The sequence below is a fragment of the Abramis brama genome (assembly GCF_963993115.1).
Source record: "Abramis brama genome assembly, chromosome: 3".
NCBI lineage: Eukaryota > Metazoa > Chordata > Actinopteri > Cypriniformes > Leuciscidae > Abramis > Abramis brama.
This window is the reverse complement of record NC_139965.1, coordinates 58469788-58487020: the sequence shown is the minus strand read 5'-3', so window position 1 is coordinate 58487020 and position 17233 is coordinate 58469788. Positions and strand designations below refer to the sequence as shown.

The window sequence follows — 17233 nt, the reverse complement described above, 5'->3', positions numbered from 1 at the left end:
CATTTTCCCCTCATACTTCTGTCGGAATTGGTACGAAGTTGGCATTGAATTTCATTTGAAATGGTATTAAAAAGGTCTTAAAAAGCCTTGAATTTAAGTTGAAGGATCCTGGGGGTACCCTGTATGTATATGTGTATGTGTATGTGTATGTGTGTATATATATATATATATATATATATATATATATATATGTATGTATGTATGTGTGTGTGTGTGTGTGTGTGTGTGTGTGTGTGTGTGTGTGTGTGTGTGTGTGTGTGTGTGTGTGTGTGTGTGTGTGTGTGTGTGTGTGTGTGTGTGTGTGTATATATGTATATGATATATGAGATATATATATATATGTATATCTCATATATCATATACATATATACACACACACACACACACACACATACACACACACACACACACACACACACACACATACACATATATACACACATACACATACACATATACATATACATATTAACAGCATATTGAAGTGTTTTTTTATTTTGTAGTGTGTACGTTTTGCTAATCAAATCAAATGTTTGCTTACTTGCAGCTCAATACATATCAGTTGTCTCCACTAATCTTTCTTATCAACTAATGCTGGCTAGAATAAATAATAAACATGGTTCATCGATTACTTCTAGTAGTTAAGGACATTTACATATCAAGTACTTTTACTCAAGAAAAATTGAAAACAAGTACTTGTATAATAAGGACCGGCGGTGAGTACACAAATCAAATACTGGAATAAAAGTTCAATAACCATAATAAATTATTACTATATAAATTGTGTACTCTTTCCTGATGCCAGATTTTCACGTTTATATTTGTCAGAAAAAGCCCTCTGGATTCTGCAGACGTTTGACAGCTCTAGGACATTTGTTAAAACTACAGATTGAACGTCCTCATTTTTGTATTCCTGCCCACGGACAGTCAGATTGACATAATCAAAAGTGCATTTTGTGTGTTGGAAGTTTTTTTTTTTAGAGCCCATCTTGTCAGCTGTGAATGACCCATTTAAGTGAACATATTATTACTACTACTAATAGGTACTAGTATGCAACTTTTAGGGGTAGATAAGGTAAAAAGTTGTCCTTTTGTACTCCCCAAAAGTCTACATATTTCTCTGTGTTGTACAATTGTAATTCTTTGCACTTGGGTCTTCCTCGGTCATCTCTTGCTCGTCTCCAGATGGTTCAAAATGCAGCTGCAAGACTGTTGACCAGGGCACAGAAATATGACCATGTCACCCGTATTTTAGCATCGCTCCATTGGCTCCCGGTCCAGTTTAGGATCCGGTTGTTTGTTTTTAAAGCTCTTGATGATCAAGCTCCTCCTTATCTCAAAGATCTTCTTACTCCACATTCATCTAGCAGATCTTCAGATAGGTTTCCATTGTATGTCCCTCACCTTGCACCTTTTATTATCACTTTTAAAAAGAGGCCGGAAACTTATCTCTTCTCCCAGGCGCTTTAATCTTATTTAAGTATTGTTTTATTGTCTGTCTGCTGCTTATTTTTTAATTCTGTTTTTTCTGTTGAGCATTTTGGTCAGTTTTATAAATACTATATAAATACATTTTGCTTACTAGGTGTTTTAAAATTACAAGCGTTTGTCTTGGCAAGCACCATCGATTAAAGTTGGTGTAACCTCTATTTTTTTTTAACACGCACTTCCTTGTGTACAAATAAAACCTGTTCTGTGTATGTGGAAAATCCCCATGCAGATTCAGAGCCCTGTACCGAGACCTCGGCCAGACCATCAGCGCAGCGAGTGACACCGAGGACCTCAGGTGGTGGAGGAACACACACGGGCCCGGCATGAGCATGAACTGGCCACAGCTCGAGGTATAGTGCAGAATTATGCTTTGGTTATTATATTTGCTATCCCAGAATGCCAGGAAAGACGTTTACCAGATGCAAACTTAAACGCTAACATTTGCCTAGAAAAGATATGACATTTACGGACCCAAACAGTGTGGAGTCGTCAACCATAGAGCTGGTTTGGGCCCCGGCTCCAGTGGTGGTGAATTTCTAATGGGTCGAGTGTGAATGAGCTGTTGTCTTTGCACGGCCCATGAGTGGGTTCTGGAATGTCGGATCCTTCTCCCTAATGGCAAATCCTTCCCAGCCCTCCCGACCAACACAAACACACACACACACAAACACACACCCAGACACACAGTGGCACTGTCAGCACCTCCATTTGTGCAAATGATGTTTGGACACACATGACGGTCTGTGTATGGATGCATTGTAGAATCTGAATGTGTCTGAATTTTTGAACCAAACCCCCCTCCCCCCCACGGTGTGAATGTTTAATCGAGCACTAGATTAAAGCTAAAAACGAAGCCTTTAAGTTTGCCCAGGTAAGTGACACCTCCGGAGGAATCTTCTGGCATCCTCCCTGTTCTGCCAGCACACTGGAGGCCTTTGTATGGCTATAAACAGTCTCTCTCTCTCTCTCTCTCTCTCTCTCTCTCTCTCTCTCTCTCTCTCTCTCTCTCTCTCCTCTCTCTCTCTCTCTCTCTCTCTCTCTCTCTCTCTCTCTCTCTCTCTCTCTCTCTCTCTCTCTCTCTCTCTCTCTCTCTCTCTCTCTCTCTCTCTCTCTCTCTCTTTTTTTTTGGATGATCATCCAGCATGTGACTCTGAATATAAGTGCTGTTATGTCAGAGTCACATTGTGTGACTGTTCTGGAATTTTTGTTGTGCTTTAAAGAGGGAGGGGAGGGGGGGGGGGGAGGGGTGTGTATATATATATATACAGTATATACAGTACCACTCAGAAGTTTGGAAACATTGATATTTTTAATGTTTTTGAAAGAAATCTCTCATTCTCATCAAGCCTGCATTTATTTGATCAAAAAAAAAAAAATATATATATATATATATATATATAACAATGGTTTCTATTTTAATATACTTTAAAATAGAATTTATTCCTGTGATCAAAGCTGAATTTTCATCATCATTACTCCAGTCTTCAGGGTCACATTATCCTTCAGAAATCATTCTAATATGATGATTTATTATCAATGTTGGGAACAGTTGTGCTGCTTAATTTTTTCTTTTTAATCTGAGATACTTTTTTTCAGGATTCTTTGTTGAATAATACATTTCATTCATTAATTTCAATTGGTTTAGGGTTAGTTGCATGTAATTATGCATACTTTATAGTAACTGCATATAACGTGTAACAAGGACACTGTAAAATAATGTTACCTTTTTTTAAATATACGATTAAATTCAGAAAATCAAAGGAACTTGTAACATAAGTTACATGTGATTATGTATTTTCACATGTGTGTTTGGTGTTCTAACAGGAGTGGTCACCAGAATCGCACCGATCCATCAGTCGAAAGGAAAGAAACAGTCATTCTGATGACGTTGTCACTCTGACTAATATAGTCTCGGCGGGACACGAACCCCCTCAGACCCCACAGGACACCACAAGGTACATCTGACCAACACACATTCAAATGCTCAAAAATATTCACAAATATATATTTTTTTAAATGTTTACACCTGGTCACTTCATGTGTTAGTTTAGTTAAATCCGTTTAGTTAAATCTCTTCCGTTTCACACTTGACCTCATAAATGTGTCTCTGCAAAACTAATATAAATCCGATCTTCAATTCCCGTGCTATTTTCATGGAACGTGTTTCAACAACCGGCAGTATTTACACTTGTCCGGTTTCATTTGAAATGTCTCAAACCACCTCATGAAGTGGTTCGAGTGAGCGGATTTAAAACGTTTCGTAGGTCTTTTCACGATCTAATGATTATATCCCATCAGAGAAGTGACCAGGTGTAAACAGGCCGACAGAGGAAGATAAATACTCCCACTACTATATATATTTGACTGTATTCAGATTAATAATAGCAAATAAGGCATGCACAAAAAACAACATAAACACTACATTATATTTCCTCAAAATTCACAAAATAATATTTGAAAAAATATTTGTCAACCACCCAAAAATAGGTACACTGAGTTTCATGTTCTGTTACAATAACAAGCCAACTTTTAATTACAGTGTTGTATTTAGAAGTGGAGGATTGTTATTGTTTTGTTTTTTTTAATTATCCTGGAAGCAGTTCTTCCCTGAGGGCTTCGCTCGCTGCTAATTGGTGTAGCTGTTACTAAAAGCAGTGAGTCAGCACATTCAGACAGTGTGTTTGTATGTGTGTGTATGTGTGTGTGGACCTGGTAAATCCTACGCTGTGGGGACATTTTTTGGTCCCCATGAGAAAAACAGCTTATAAATCATACAAAATTAATCTTTTGAAAATGTAAAAGTGCAGGAAGTATTCTGTGATTGGTAGGAATAGGGGCTTGAATGTACAGTTTATACTGTATTTAATTTGTGTGTGTGTGTGAGAGAGAGAGTGTACATGTTTTTCTATCCCGGTGGGGACTTAAACCTGAATGCACACAGACTCATGGGGACTCGTGTCACTGTGGGGACCTAAATTGAGGTCCCTATGGGTACGAAAGCTTATAAATCATACAGAATGAGTTTATTTGAAAATGCAGAAAGTTTTCTGTGATGGGTAGGGTTGGTGTAAGGGGACAAAATATACAGTTTGGACAGTATAAAAACCATTTCATCTATGGAGAGTCCCCACAAAGATAGTGAACCGTGTGTGTGCGTGAGAGAGAGTGTGTGTTAGGGTAGCATGTTAACACGAGATCAGGGAAGGTCAAAAGTATTCGCTAAATGAAGTGCCAGGAAGGAACTGATAAGGTCTGGTTCAGATACTATAGATGGCTCATGTTGGTGTGTGTTTGGTGTGTGTGTGAGTCTGGTTCAGATACTATAGATGGCTCATGTTGGTGTGTGTTTGGTGTGTGTGTGAGTCTGGTTCAGATACTATAGATGGCTCATGTTGGCGTGTGTTTTGTGTGTGTGTGAGTGTGGTTCAGATACTATAGATGGCTCATGTTGGAGTGTGTGTGAGTCTGGTTCAGATACTATAGATGGCTCATGTTGGAGTGCGTGTGTGTGTGAGTCTGGTTCAGATACTATAGATGGCTCATGTTGGAGTGTGTTTGGTGTGTGAGTGTGGTTTAGATACTATAGATGGCTCATGTTGGTGTGTGAGAGAGTCTGGTTCAGATACTATAGATGGCTCATGTTGGAGTGTGTGTGAGCCTCTCTCAGGGCACACAGGGAATGCCTGTTAAAGTGCAGTATTATACGTGGCCTTCTGCTGCTTATTAGTCTGGTCTCTGCTGACTCTTAAACCCACAGGTGGCATGAGGTGGACTGCTATTACGAGAACCTAAGTGGCTATGCACCGTCAGTGCAACTTTCTTTACCGACCTCCTGTCTCAGAGGACAGACGACAGCTCTGTTCTGAAACCTAGTGAGCAGCCTAGCTAGACCGTATTCCTAGGCATCATGGGTTGTCACAAAAGTGGGCAGCAATATTACGCAGCCTTATATCATGTTAACTGTCAGTGTCCCGACATGCTTTTTAATTGCTTTTTTAAATTTAATTTAACTGTTTCCCCCATTGCATATTTCAGCAATCATCATAAATTAGGTATCTTTAGACATTGTGTTATCTTGTAGTTTAAAACCTTTTAGTGGGCTCAATTTTTGTGATATCGACATACTGTATACTGTAAAAGAAGACACTCAAAAATTAACCAAAGCATTCATCAAATACATTTAATTCAGATCTATGCTCAAAAAGGGGCGTGACAGTTAACAGGTCGATGCTAAGGCAGCATTGTATACAGAGAAGACAATCACAAAATGCACAGTGATTAGTTCAGAGTAGAGATTGATGGCGAGAGAAATTATGAATGTTAGATATGCAATATGTGGATGAGCATCATATAGTTGAGCTGTTGAGACTCACACTCAACAGTGTGTGATGTGAACTCTGCTATTCGTGCCGATGTAGGATGTTTCAAATCATTCAATTTTAAGGTTGCATTTACTGTAGGTTAAATGTCTTCTCAGAAGGCAGCTGCCTGTGTAGGCCGTAGATAGAAAGGCAACTCGCTAGGTTGTGGAACAGAGCTAACAAGATCTCTAAGACAAGAAACTTTCTAAAATCATCAGTTTTTAATGTTTTGTTGCTATTAAGACAAATCAAATTAACTTAACTCATTAGATCCCAGTCCGTTGTGAGAGCCAATCATTTGTGATCCTGGACCACAAAACCAGTCACATGGGTAAATTTGTTTGAAATTGAGATTTATACACCGTCTGAAAGCTGAATAAAAAAGCTTTCCATTGATGTGTTTGTTAGGATATGACAATATTTGGGAAATATTGGGAATTTGGGAACATCTCAAAACATTGAGAAAATCGCCTTTAAAGTTGTTCATTTATGTTCATGATTGTGCAGCATTCACTCACAAAAATTAATGTGTTATATATGTACAGTAGGACATTTACAAAATATCTTCATGGAACATGATCTTTACTTAATATCCTAATGATTTTTGGCATAAAAGAAAAATCGATCATTTTGACCCATACAATGTATTGTTGGCTATTGCCACAAATATACCCATGTGACTTGTGACTGGTTTTGTGATCCAGGGTCACATTTGGGAATGTTGGTTCCCAGCTAAAAAAAATGTTTAATGTAGTTAGCCTAAATCAAGGTTTTAACAGTTACAATTTTGCAGATTCCTCTGTGAAAATCAATATGCATCCTCATTCCTCAATGTTATTAGAGTAAAATGTTCGGGGTTCAACACAGGTTAAGCTCTATCAACGGCATCTATGGATCAAGACGTTTCATAGAGATAAACTTTGTTGACACCGTTTTGAAAGTATTTTCACAAAACTTAAACATTGTTACATGTGGATTCCAGACAGTTTACACACAGAAATATCACGTGCGAGCTGAGCGTACAGAGTAAAGCCCAAAGTATACTTCTTTTTTTAATGCGTTGTATGCATAGCCTTTCAAAGTATAGTCCATTTGACAACATGTATGCATACACATGCATACCAGTGCCTGGAAAAAACTCCTTTACACATCTTTATAATCTTTTAGGCTAGAGTTGTACAAATGCAGCTACTTTTAACCTCCTCTCTCCTCTCTCATAGCCCACCAATTGCTGTTTCCATGCAAAGTTGCGAATTTAACTTGTGCGCAAATTAAAAATTGGAATATCGCATAAAACATTTGCGAATAAAGGACCGCTTCCATCCAGCGAGTCGAAGGTTTTCATGCATGTTTTTAGAAATGATTCACATCTTGCCATTTCTATCCATGTTTTATTTTTATTTTTATGATATTTTAGGATGGAAACATGGCTTATTGTTGGCTGTGTTTGAAATCGCCCCCTATTCCCTTAAATACTGTAGGGCACTATTTGAGGGCACCATTTGTAGTGGTGTCTGAAGCCATAGTTGACATTATCAAGTGCACTAATTCAATCCCATAATGCACTGCAATAACAAGTGTACAACTAATTGACACTCCAAGGCTAGAGAATACCCATAATGCACTGAGGGACGTGCTGAATAAATTAAGCAGCCGAATCATCCATACATTCATTTTCCAAACCACTGGTTCAACGTGGCTACATGCATATAGTATGCGAAAATAGCGTCACACACACTGCATGCGGACCCTAGTGTACACGTAAAAAGTGAAGTATACTTTGGGCTTAAATCTGTCTGCTTCAATACGGTACGCGCTTACTGTAGCCTAGTGCAAAAACCGAAATGTACATGCATTACTGTACATTAATGACTGTAAATGTGATATTTAGCTTTTGTTCATTTTTTTGCAAAATGAGGAACACATTGAAATTAGTTTCTGTGATAATCCACAGCATGCCACAGATAAGTTTAATTCCTTCAATAGATTTGAGATTTGTATTAACATTTCAGATGTTTTTAGCTGAACTAACTATCACAGATCAGCTGATTACCCGAGTCAAATCTTCCAGCTTCTATTAAAATGATTCCTCCATGAATGTGTGCAGATTTGTAACTCCTCTGCTGTCCACACAGGGCGGGTAAAGACTACTCCTCGGACTGGTCTGATGACGAGAGCCCCAAAAAATACATCGCAGCCAACGGGGTGGAGGAGGAGGAGAAGGTACTCGGGGTTCGTGTTAGAGCGCTGTATGATTACACAGGGCAGGAGGCTGATGAGCTGAGCTTTAAAGCAGGTATTAATCCCTACTAATGCTTATTAATGACACACACATCAACATACACACACACATGGACCGGCTGGCTGTGGCTTGTGGATTCATCGATCAAACCCCTTTTCTGTGCTCTTTCAATGTCTCTGTTGTTTCAAAAGGCATTGCGGAAAGGACCAGATGAAATGGGGTTTGTCAGTGTTAGCATGTGCGCATGTGCGTGATTAAATCGGCACGTTACATGGGTTTATTTGAGAGGGCTTCCTCACATTTAGACAAAACCCATGAAACATGAACTAGTGAACTGACAAAACACAAACGTACTCATTTCCAATACGGCTGTGCTTGAATTTTCACAAAATGGAGGCAGCAAAACAAATCACTTTTAAACTCTTATATAAAGCTGAAATGAGTTGTTACGCTGGTAACACTTTACAAGGTCCTATAAGTTAACATTGGTTAATGCATTAACTAATATTAACTTGCAATAAGCAATACATTTGTATAGTATTTGTTAATCTTTAACGTTAGTAAAAATACAACTGATTGAAAAATTTAAATACAACTAATAATTATTTTTTAGCTCACAACTTTTGATTTTAATAATATATTAGGTTGAAATAAGAATAGTAAATGCTTTAGAAGTATTTTTCATTGTTAGTTCATGTTAACTAATGTAGTTAAAACCTTGTTGTAAAGTGTTACCATTACGCTTGGGGTTTGTTCACATTGGCATGTTTGGTTGGGCTAAAACGAACTCTGGTGTGATTGCTCAGTTAGTGCAGTTCATTTGAATAAGAGTGAACGCTGCCATTCGAACCCTGGTGCGCAACAAACAAATTTAGTCCTGGTCCGCTAACCGTTCACATTGGCATTTTAACACTGAACCTAAAGATACCGAACCTAAAGGCATATGGATATGCTCACAACCTGATTGGTTGGCTTTTATAACGTATATTTCGTGACGGAACTTACCAAACATCCAAAACTATGCTGTGTGCTGGGATAAATGCACTCGCTGTATGTGCGTAGCTACATATGATGCTATTTTTACCAGCTGAGAACTCGTGAAGAGCTTATAAAATATCTAAAGGAGTCAAAACAGCAGCAGGAATCCCTCCGTCACACACACAAACGAAGATCTGCTGCGAGGAGACGCGGTTCTGATGCCTGAACGCAATATCACGACTATGATGAGAAAAAAAAAAACGTTATGCTTGAGCATTCTGTCCTTAGGGTCGCATCTTGGGACATCATGTCCTGTTTTTGGTTCGTTTAGATGTCTTTGGTCCGTGTTGCATTCATATTTCAGTCGAACCGCACCAGAGTTTGTTTGGATGCGGATCAAGACTCTTCTTTTCAACGTCTCGGTCCACTTGTTTGGTGCGCACCAGCGTTCACACTTATTTAAATGATCCGCTCTAACAGAGCAATCACACCAGAGTTTGTTTTAATCAAACCAAACATGCCAAGTGTGAACACACCCTAAATGTATCATTTTCTTTTTTGGTTCGGACCAAGAGAACCAAGTGTGAACACCCTAAAAGAAGATGATAACACAAGGGGAATTTTGTTTCCATTGGAAAAAGGGACTCATTTCCCAAAAATGTTAATTCTACCTTGTTTTTAACATTCGTTTTTCTAAAGTTTCAAAGTTCACATCAGATGCTGATCTATGGACTTTCCCAATAAATCAATAGTCTGAGCTGCTGATCCCTGCATGTCGTGAATAATTCACAGGCTTCCCAAAAGTCACTAAATGGCATCAATCCTCCCCTCTGATTGGCTGAAGGCCATTTAGATCCAGCTTAGGAGACCGGACTGACTCTAATGCTAAGTTTCTTTGGTCTTCTGGTTAGATTAGCAGGATTCTGTGCCGCAGGAAGCTTTAAAGCAGACACATTAGTAATGCAGAATGAGGTTAAATCAAATCTTCACAGCACAAGGATAATGAAAGATCACATTTGGTTTTGTTTGCTAGAAGAGCAGGATCTACTTTGACATTTTTTTAATCTGCATGCCTGTGTTAAATATCATATAGAGCTTAATGGACTCAGTCTGGTCATTTATTAGCCCTGTTACTCTAGAAACTGCCAGAATTTATTATGCCAGACTGCAGCTCTTACACTATATGCAATAACAGATATGCCAAGAGTGACACCTGCTGGATGTTTTTGTTTTTGTTTTGTTTTTTTCACTCAAGTAAAGCAGATTTAAAGGTGAAGCTTTTTTTTTGTTAAAATAAATTCTCTTAACTCAGTTTATTGTTCATTAACTACTATTAGTATGCCATTCTTTGGTTTATCTCCCCCAAAAGTGTAAAAATTGAGTCTCCCAGGCACCATCAAGACATTGAGAGAGGTCCACTCAGATCTGTCAATCACTTTCCAGCTCAACCTATAGTTTGAGTTTGGGGCATGGCTACTGTAGCAGAGAGAGTTTGGGGTGTGGCTTCTGTAGCAGAGAGAGTTTGGGGGCGTGGCTACTGTAGCAGAGAGAGTTTGGGGCGTGGCTACTGTAGCAGGCAGAGGCTTCTGTAGCAGTGAGAGTTTGGGGGTGTGGCTTCTGTAGCAGGCTGAGAGTTTGGGGCGTGGTTACTGTAGCAGAGATAGTTTGGGGGCGTGGCTACTGTAGCAGACAGAGTTTGGAGCGTGGCTACTTTAGCAGAGAGAGTTTGGGGTGTGGCTTCTGTAGCAGTGAGAGTTTGGGGGTGTGGCTTCTGTAGCAGGCTGAGAGTTTGGGGCGTGGCTACTTTAGCAGAGAGAGTTTGGGGTGTGGCTACTTTAGCAGAGAGAGTTTGGGGCGTGGCTACTGTAGCAGTGAGAGTTTGGGGCGTGGCTACTTTAGCAGAGAGAGTTTGGGGCGTGGCTACTGTAGCAGGCTGAGAGTTTTGGGCGTGGCTACTGTAGCAGGCTGAGAGTTTGGGGCGTGGCTACTTTAGCAGAGAGAGTTTGGGGCGTGGCTACTTTAGCAGAGAGAGTTTGGGGCGTGGCTACTTTAGCAGGCTGAGAGTTTTGGGCGTGGCTACTGTAGCAGGCTGAGAGTTTGGGGCGTGGCTACTTTAGCAGAGAGAGTTTGGGGTGTGGCTACTTTAGCAGAGAGAGTTTGGGGCGTGGCTACTGTAGCAGGCTGAGAGTTTGGGGCGTGGCTACTTTAGCAGAGAGAGTTTGGGGTGTGGCTACTTTAGCAGAGAGAGTTTGGGGCATGGCTACTTTAGCAGAGAGAGTTTGGGGCGTGGCTACTGTAGCAGGCTGAGAGTTTGGGGCGTGGCTACTTTAGCAGAGAGAGTTTGGGGCGTGGCTACTGTAGCAGGCTGAGAGTTTGGGGCGTGGCTACTTTAGCAGAGAGAGTTTGGGGTGTGGCTACTTTAGCAGAGAGAGTTTGGGGCGTGGCTACTGTAGCAGGCTGAGAGTTTGGGGCGTGGCTACTTTAGCAGAGAGAGTTTGGGGTGTGGCTACTTTAGCAGAGAGAGTTTGGGGCGTGGCTACTTTAGCAGAGAGAGTTTGGGGCGTGGCTACTGTAGCAGGCTAAGAGTTTGGGGCGTGGCTACTGTAGCAGGCTGAGAGTTTGGGGCGTGGCTACTTTAGCAGAGAGAGTTTGGGGCGTGGCTACTTTAGCAGAGAGAGTTTGGGGCGTGGCTACTGTAGCAGGCTGAGAGTTTGGGGCGTGGCTACTGTAGCAGGCTGAGAGTTTGGGGCGTGGCTACTTTAGCAGAGAGAGTTTGGGGCGTGGCTACTTTAGCAGAGCGAGTTTGGGGCGTGGCTACTTTAGCAGAGAGAGTTTGGGGCGTGGCTACTGTAGCAGGCTGATAGTTTGGGGCGTGGCTACTGTAGCAGGCTGATCGTTTGGGGGCGTGGCTACTTTAGCAGAGAGAGTTTGGGGTGTGGCTACTGTAGTAGGCTGAGAGTTTGGGGGCGTGGCTACTGTAGCAGTATGAGAGTTTGGGGCGTGGCTACTTTAGGAGAGAGAGTTTGGGGGTGTGGCTACTGTAGCAGGATGAGAGTTTGGGGCGTGGCTACTTTAGCAGAGAGAGCTTGGGGTGTGGCTACTGTAGCAGGATGAGAGTTTGGGGCATGGCTACTTTAGCAGAGAGTTTGGGGGTGTGGCTACTGTAGCAGGATGAGAGTTTTGGGTGTGGCTACTTTAACAGAGTTTGGGGGCGTGGCTACTGTAGCAGGATGAGAGTTTGGGGCGTGGCTACTGTAGCAGGATGAGAGTTTGGGGCGTGGCTACTTTAACAGAGAGTTAGGGGGCGTGGCTACTGTAGCAGGATGAGAGTTTGGGGCGTGGCTACTTTAACAGAGAGAGTTTGGGGGCGTGGCTACTGTTGCAGGATGAGAGTTTGGGGCGTGGCTACTTTAACAGAGAGAGTTTGGGGGCGTGGCATGGAAGGCGCGACATATAAGCGGCATTTTCAAGGTTGTTTGAAAATATGCTTTATTTTTGTAATTCCGCTAGGTGTCATTGGTGTCGCAAAACTACATGCTTCACCTTTAAAGGTGTACTTTAGTATTTTTGTTTATTACTATTATTGCACTGACCAACATGACAGTAACCTTAGACTTAACTGACACTGAGTGTTGGATGTAGCAAAAGAAAACATTTTCAGTTACCCATGCCATTGTAGAAATGCTGTCTTCATCTAATGTAAGAGTATATCATTCTAAACAGAAGTACCATTTCTTATCTGTGAAACTTTTTAAATGAAGGAAAAAATGAGTAGAACTGTTATGTTCCTGCAAAAACACTAATGAATATAAAATGGCTCCTCCATAAACCTTCATAAAGGAAACGTTTTGGAGGAAGTTGAAGTTCATTGAGTACACACTAGAATATTTCAGGCACATTTACTTTTAATATTTTAATAGAGACAAATTGAGCCTGAAGCCCGGTTTCATGCTTGTCCGCACAGGCACAAGGGTGTGCAAACCACAAGTGAGATCATTGCAGCGCTTGTGAAACTCTGTGTTGACTCTGTAAGACTTCACTCAGTCCTGCACAGCCCAGGGTGGAGCCATTCGCTTGAAGGAATATTTATGGATGTACTGATATTGATATTCTGTCCAGTCCAGTACCAATAAACCAGTAATTATTCTCGTGGCTGTAAACCCATAAATGTTCGATGTTAATTCCCCAAATCCATGTTTTGTGAAAACATACAATAAAAAATACAATACAAATACCAAAACATATTAAAATGTGCACTACTATTCATAAGTTTCTTCTGCTCACCATTTGATCAAAAACTGTAATGAATACAATTTAAAGATTTGTTTTCTATGGAGGCTCTAAAGGGACATGGTAAAAAAAAAAAAAAATGAGATGGGAGGTAAAATAATAAATAGATGATTTAATAGATTTTAAATGTAATTTTTTTCTGTGATGCAAATTTTCAGCATCATTACTCCAGTCTTCAGTGTCACATGATCCTTCAGACATTCAGACATTTCTTCATATCAATGTTGAAAACAGTTTTTGCTGCTTCATATTTTTGTGGAAACAGTGATGCATTTTATCAGCATTAATTTGAAATAGAAATCTGTTGTTAAATTATAAATGCCTCCTGATCAATTTAATGCTTCCTTTCTGGATAAAGGTATTGATTTCTTTGAACAGTAGTGTACAATATTAAATATCATATTTAATACTGTACACTATCGTTCAAACAAAGTCAACAAGATTTGATATCAGCAAATAAAAAAAAAAAATCCATATTTAAAATATGGGTATCCTTTTTGAAATTTGCTAAATATTAAACTTAACTTATTAAAGTATCAGTGATTTTTAAATGAGTGTCAGATGAATGTAAAAATACTGAGCATGAGCATACAATTAAATATCAACTGATTGCGATTATTCTGTAATATTGGACGATATGGAACAGAGATATAGTGGGAGAAATAAGGTCAGCTGGTTATAGTCATAAAATAAACCTCTTCGGGGTTGTTACGACCGGCTGACTTTACTTTATACCTTATATGTGTCACATGGAAGAGTAAAGGCTCGTTCACACCAAGGATGATAATGATAAAGTTTAAAAAAAATATTCTAAATATAAAAGAATAGCAGAGTCCACACCTCAGCTATAGCGATAACAGCTCAGAGAAACGATATCGTTGGAATCACTTTCCAGCCGATGAACGATAAAATCATTAAATCAGGATGGATTCTGATTGGCTGGGAATGGATTCTGATTGGCTGGGAATGGATTCTGATTGGCTGTCAAAGAGCTGGAGCATTTAAAGCATCAGAATAAACAGAACGATATCGTTGGCTGGTGTGAACACTGATATACTTGTGAACGTGCCTGAAGGAGTGGTGTTATGAGCTGTGTGTGTGTGTGTACAGGTGAAGAGTTAATGAAGCTGGGTGAGGAGGACGAGCAGGGCTGGTGTAAAGGACAGCTGTCCAGCGGAGAGACGGGTCTCTATCCTGCAAACTACGTCCAAAACCTCTCGTCCTGAGAGCCCGTCTGCCCCGGGACACACACACACCCTTACCTGAGGTGGTCGAGAGGTCGAGTCACACCGAACCATGATGGAGCGAATGCCACGACACGCCAGAAGATTAGAGAGGAGCGAGTTCAGTGTTTGAGTTTTGATTTTTGCTGACACACTAGAGGACTTTAGGAATAGTTAGTCCCCCTTCGTCCTCGGGCTTAATGAGAGATCAGTGCCTTTATTGTACAATGCCAGAGACATTCACAGCACTGCGATAAAGCAGAACCGGTTGAATGGACACGTTTACTGTCTGGAGGAAAATCTGCCACCGTTTTCTTCACGTGTGAATCGCCACTGTCGGACCGTTTTGGAAGAGCTACCACCTTTCATCATCGCAGTCCTCTTATTATTTTAGTATTTCACATGTCAGATATGTATCAGAATCATTTCAAGTATTCGATCAAATCTTCACCGATGTTCTTTACGTTCAGGTTCGTGAGAAGCGTGTTAGTGTGTTGATATATTTTGTATGATACGTTTAGATTGTTATAGTTAAACTGAGCATTTCTTTGCCTGTAGTTCAGAAGTGAAGGATTCTTCATTGCATATTTACGTTTTCACAAAGATATATGGATTTATAATATACAAAGTATCACTGGGCGGATGCTCTGAGAATCTTGATTCTGGAGATTCTGAAATCTAGTCAGTGGGATCGTTTAACTTTTTTAATTCATCTTTTTTGTTTTTATTTGGAGCGCAAGAATGTTTCTGTTGTTAAATGATATAAAGTATCAGAGAGGGCAAAACCTCCAGGCTTCTTGTGGTCTCGTGTGTGTGTGTGTGAGCGGTCATGAGAATATGCCCATTTCCACACGCTCTGCCTCCAATAAACATGCTTTTACATCAAACTACTGTAACAGCCAATACTAATCAATGTAAAAATATCAAATAAACGTGAGATTCTGATCTTTGTATAGTGGCTTTGATGCTTCTTAAACATTAAGTGAAGTTTTACATTATTGTTTAAAATTAACTTTAATAGTTCACCCAAAAATGGAAATTCCCTCATATTTTCTCACCCCAAGGCATTTCAAGATGGATTTGAGTATGACTTTGTTTCCTCAGCCAAAGAGAAATTAAGGTTTTAAAGAACATTTACAATGTTTTTTTCCATCCAGTGCAAGTGAATGGTGCTCAACTTAGGCCATTTTTGACGGTCCAAAATCCATAACTTCAAAAGGCTCCACACAACCCCAGCTGACAAATAAGGGTCTTCTCTAGCGAAACATTGTCATTTTCAGAAAGAACATTTTTTTTTATATATATATATATATATATATATATTTAACTTATGAACCGTCTTGTGAATGTGCTTTGAAGAGCTGAGCATTTAGAGTTAAAAAGTTTGTATATGTGTGTATTTTATATATATATATATATATATATATATATATATATATATATATATATATATATATATATATATATATATATATATATATATATATATATATATATATATATACATATATACATATATATACACACATACACACACACACACACACACACACACACACACACACAAACTTTTTAACTTTTCATATTCCTGAAAATGACTGATCATTTCGCTATAGAAGACCCTTATTCATCGGCTGGGGTCGTGTGGAGACCTTTGAAGTTCCCTAAATATAGATTTTGGATCATCAAAAATGGACTATGCATCATTCACTTGCATTCGATGGAGAAAAATCCTGGAATGTTTTCCATGAAAATGTGATTTCTCTTTGGCTGAGGAATGAAAGTCATAATGCATCTTGGATGGCCTTGAGGTTTGTGGTTAGTTGTAACAAATGAGGCGTATTCTTTTACATACTGGAGCATTGTTGATTTAGTTCGCCTCAGAATTAAGATTTATTTAATTTTTTTTCTTATAATATTTAAATGAGTTTTCAGGTTAACATGCTTTCCTTGTTATTAACACACTGTATGAGTTAACAGATGGTTGTGAAATTTCAAGCAGGCTCCTGCAGTGTTGTTACTGCATCTACTACAATTTTACCTTTTGAGCTTTACTTTTGTTTTTTGTTAAAAAAAAAAATATATATATATATTATTATTATGCTGTTTTTATGACCGTGTTAATTGAGAGTCTACTCCACTTCATGACATATTTTTACTGGAAGCGTGGATGATACACACACCAAAAAAAAAGCACTTTTAATACACAAAGTACCCCAAATCTTTATATAGGCATAGACAGTTTAACCTAAGATATATAAAAATAGACAAAGAATAACAGATGTATTATTACATGTACTGTAATTCTGGAAATGATTAGAGATTAGCATGACTGTGCACATTCAGGAAGGCAGTCTGTTCACTTAAAGGTGTGGGTCATAAGGGTAAAAAGCAACATCAGAACATGGATATAATGCTTGTGAGCCAGTTAAACTGTGTTTGAGCTCAACTAGGCTGTGTTCCCTCAAAGCACTGTGAACCTAAAGGCTGGAATACACTACATGACTTTTGACCCTAGAGTCGTGGACGTTGGTTTCCTTAAAGGTGCTCTAAGCCAGCGGTCCCCAACCTTTTTTGCGCCACGGACCGGTTTAATATCAGACAATATTTTCACGGACCGGCCTTCAAGGTGTGTGGCGGATAAATAC

At 39.5% G+C, this 17233-nt stretch overlaps 1 protein-coding gene across 8 annotated transcripts in view; it reads left to right on the top strand.

Moving 5' to 3' along the window:
• Window positions 1-15530, top strand: part of pacsin3 (protein kinase C and casein kinase substrate in neurons 3) — a 53288-nt gene extending 37758 nt beyond the window's left edge. For 4 of the 8 annotated variants that reach the window (XM_084108470.1, XM_084108468.1, XM_084108469.1 and 1 more), the window contains 4 exons: window positions 1721-1841; window positions 3316-3446; window positions 7988-8148; window positions 14473-15530. In XM_084108470.1, coding sequence (XP_083964596.1) covers window positions 1721-1841; window positions 3316-3446; window positions 7988-8148; window positions 14473-14588 — 529 coding nt within the window. In that variant the 3' untranslated portion in view covers window positions 14589-15530. The remainder of the gene's footprint in view (window positions 1-1720; window positions 1842-3315; window positions 3447-7987; window positions 8149-14472) is intronic. The other 4 variants (XM_084108474.1, XM_084108472.1, XM_084108473.1 and 1 more) reach the window with 1 other exon arrangement.
• The last annotated feature ends 1703 nt before the right edge of the window (window positions 15531-17233 follow it).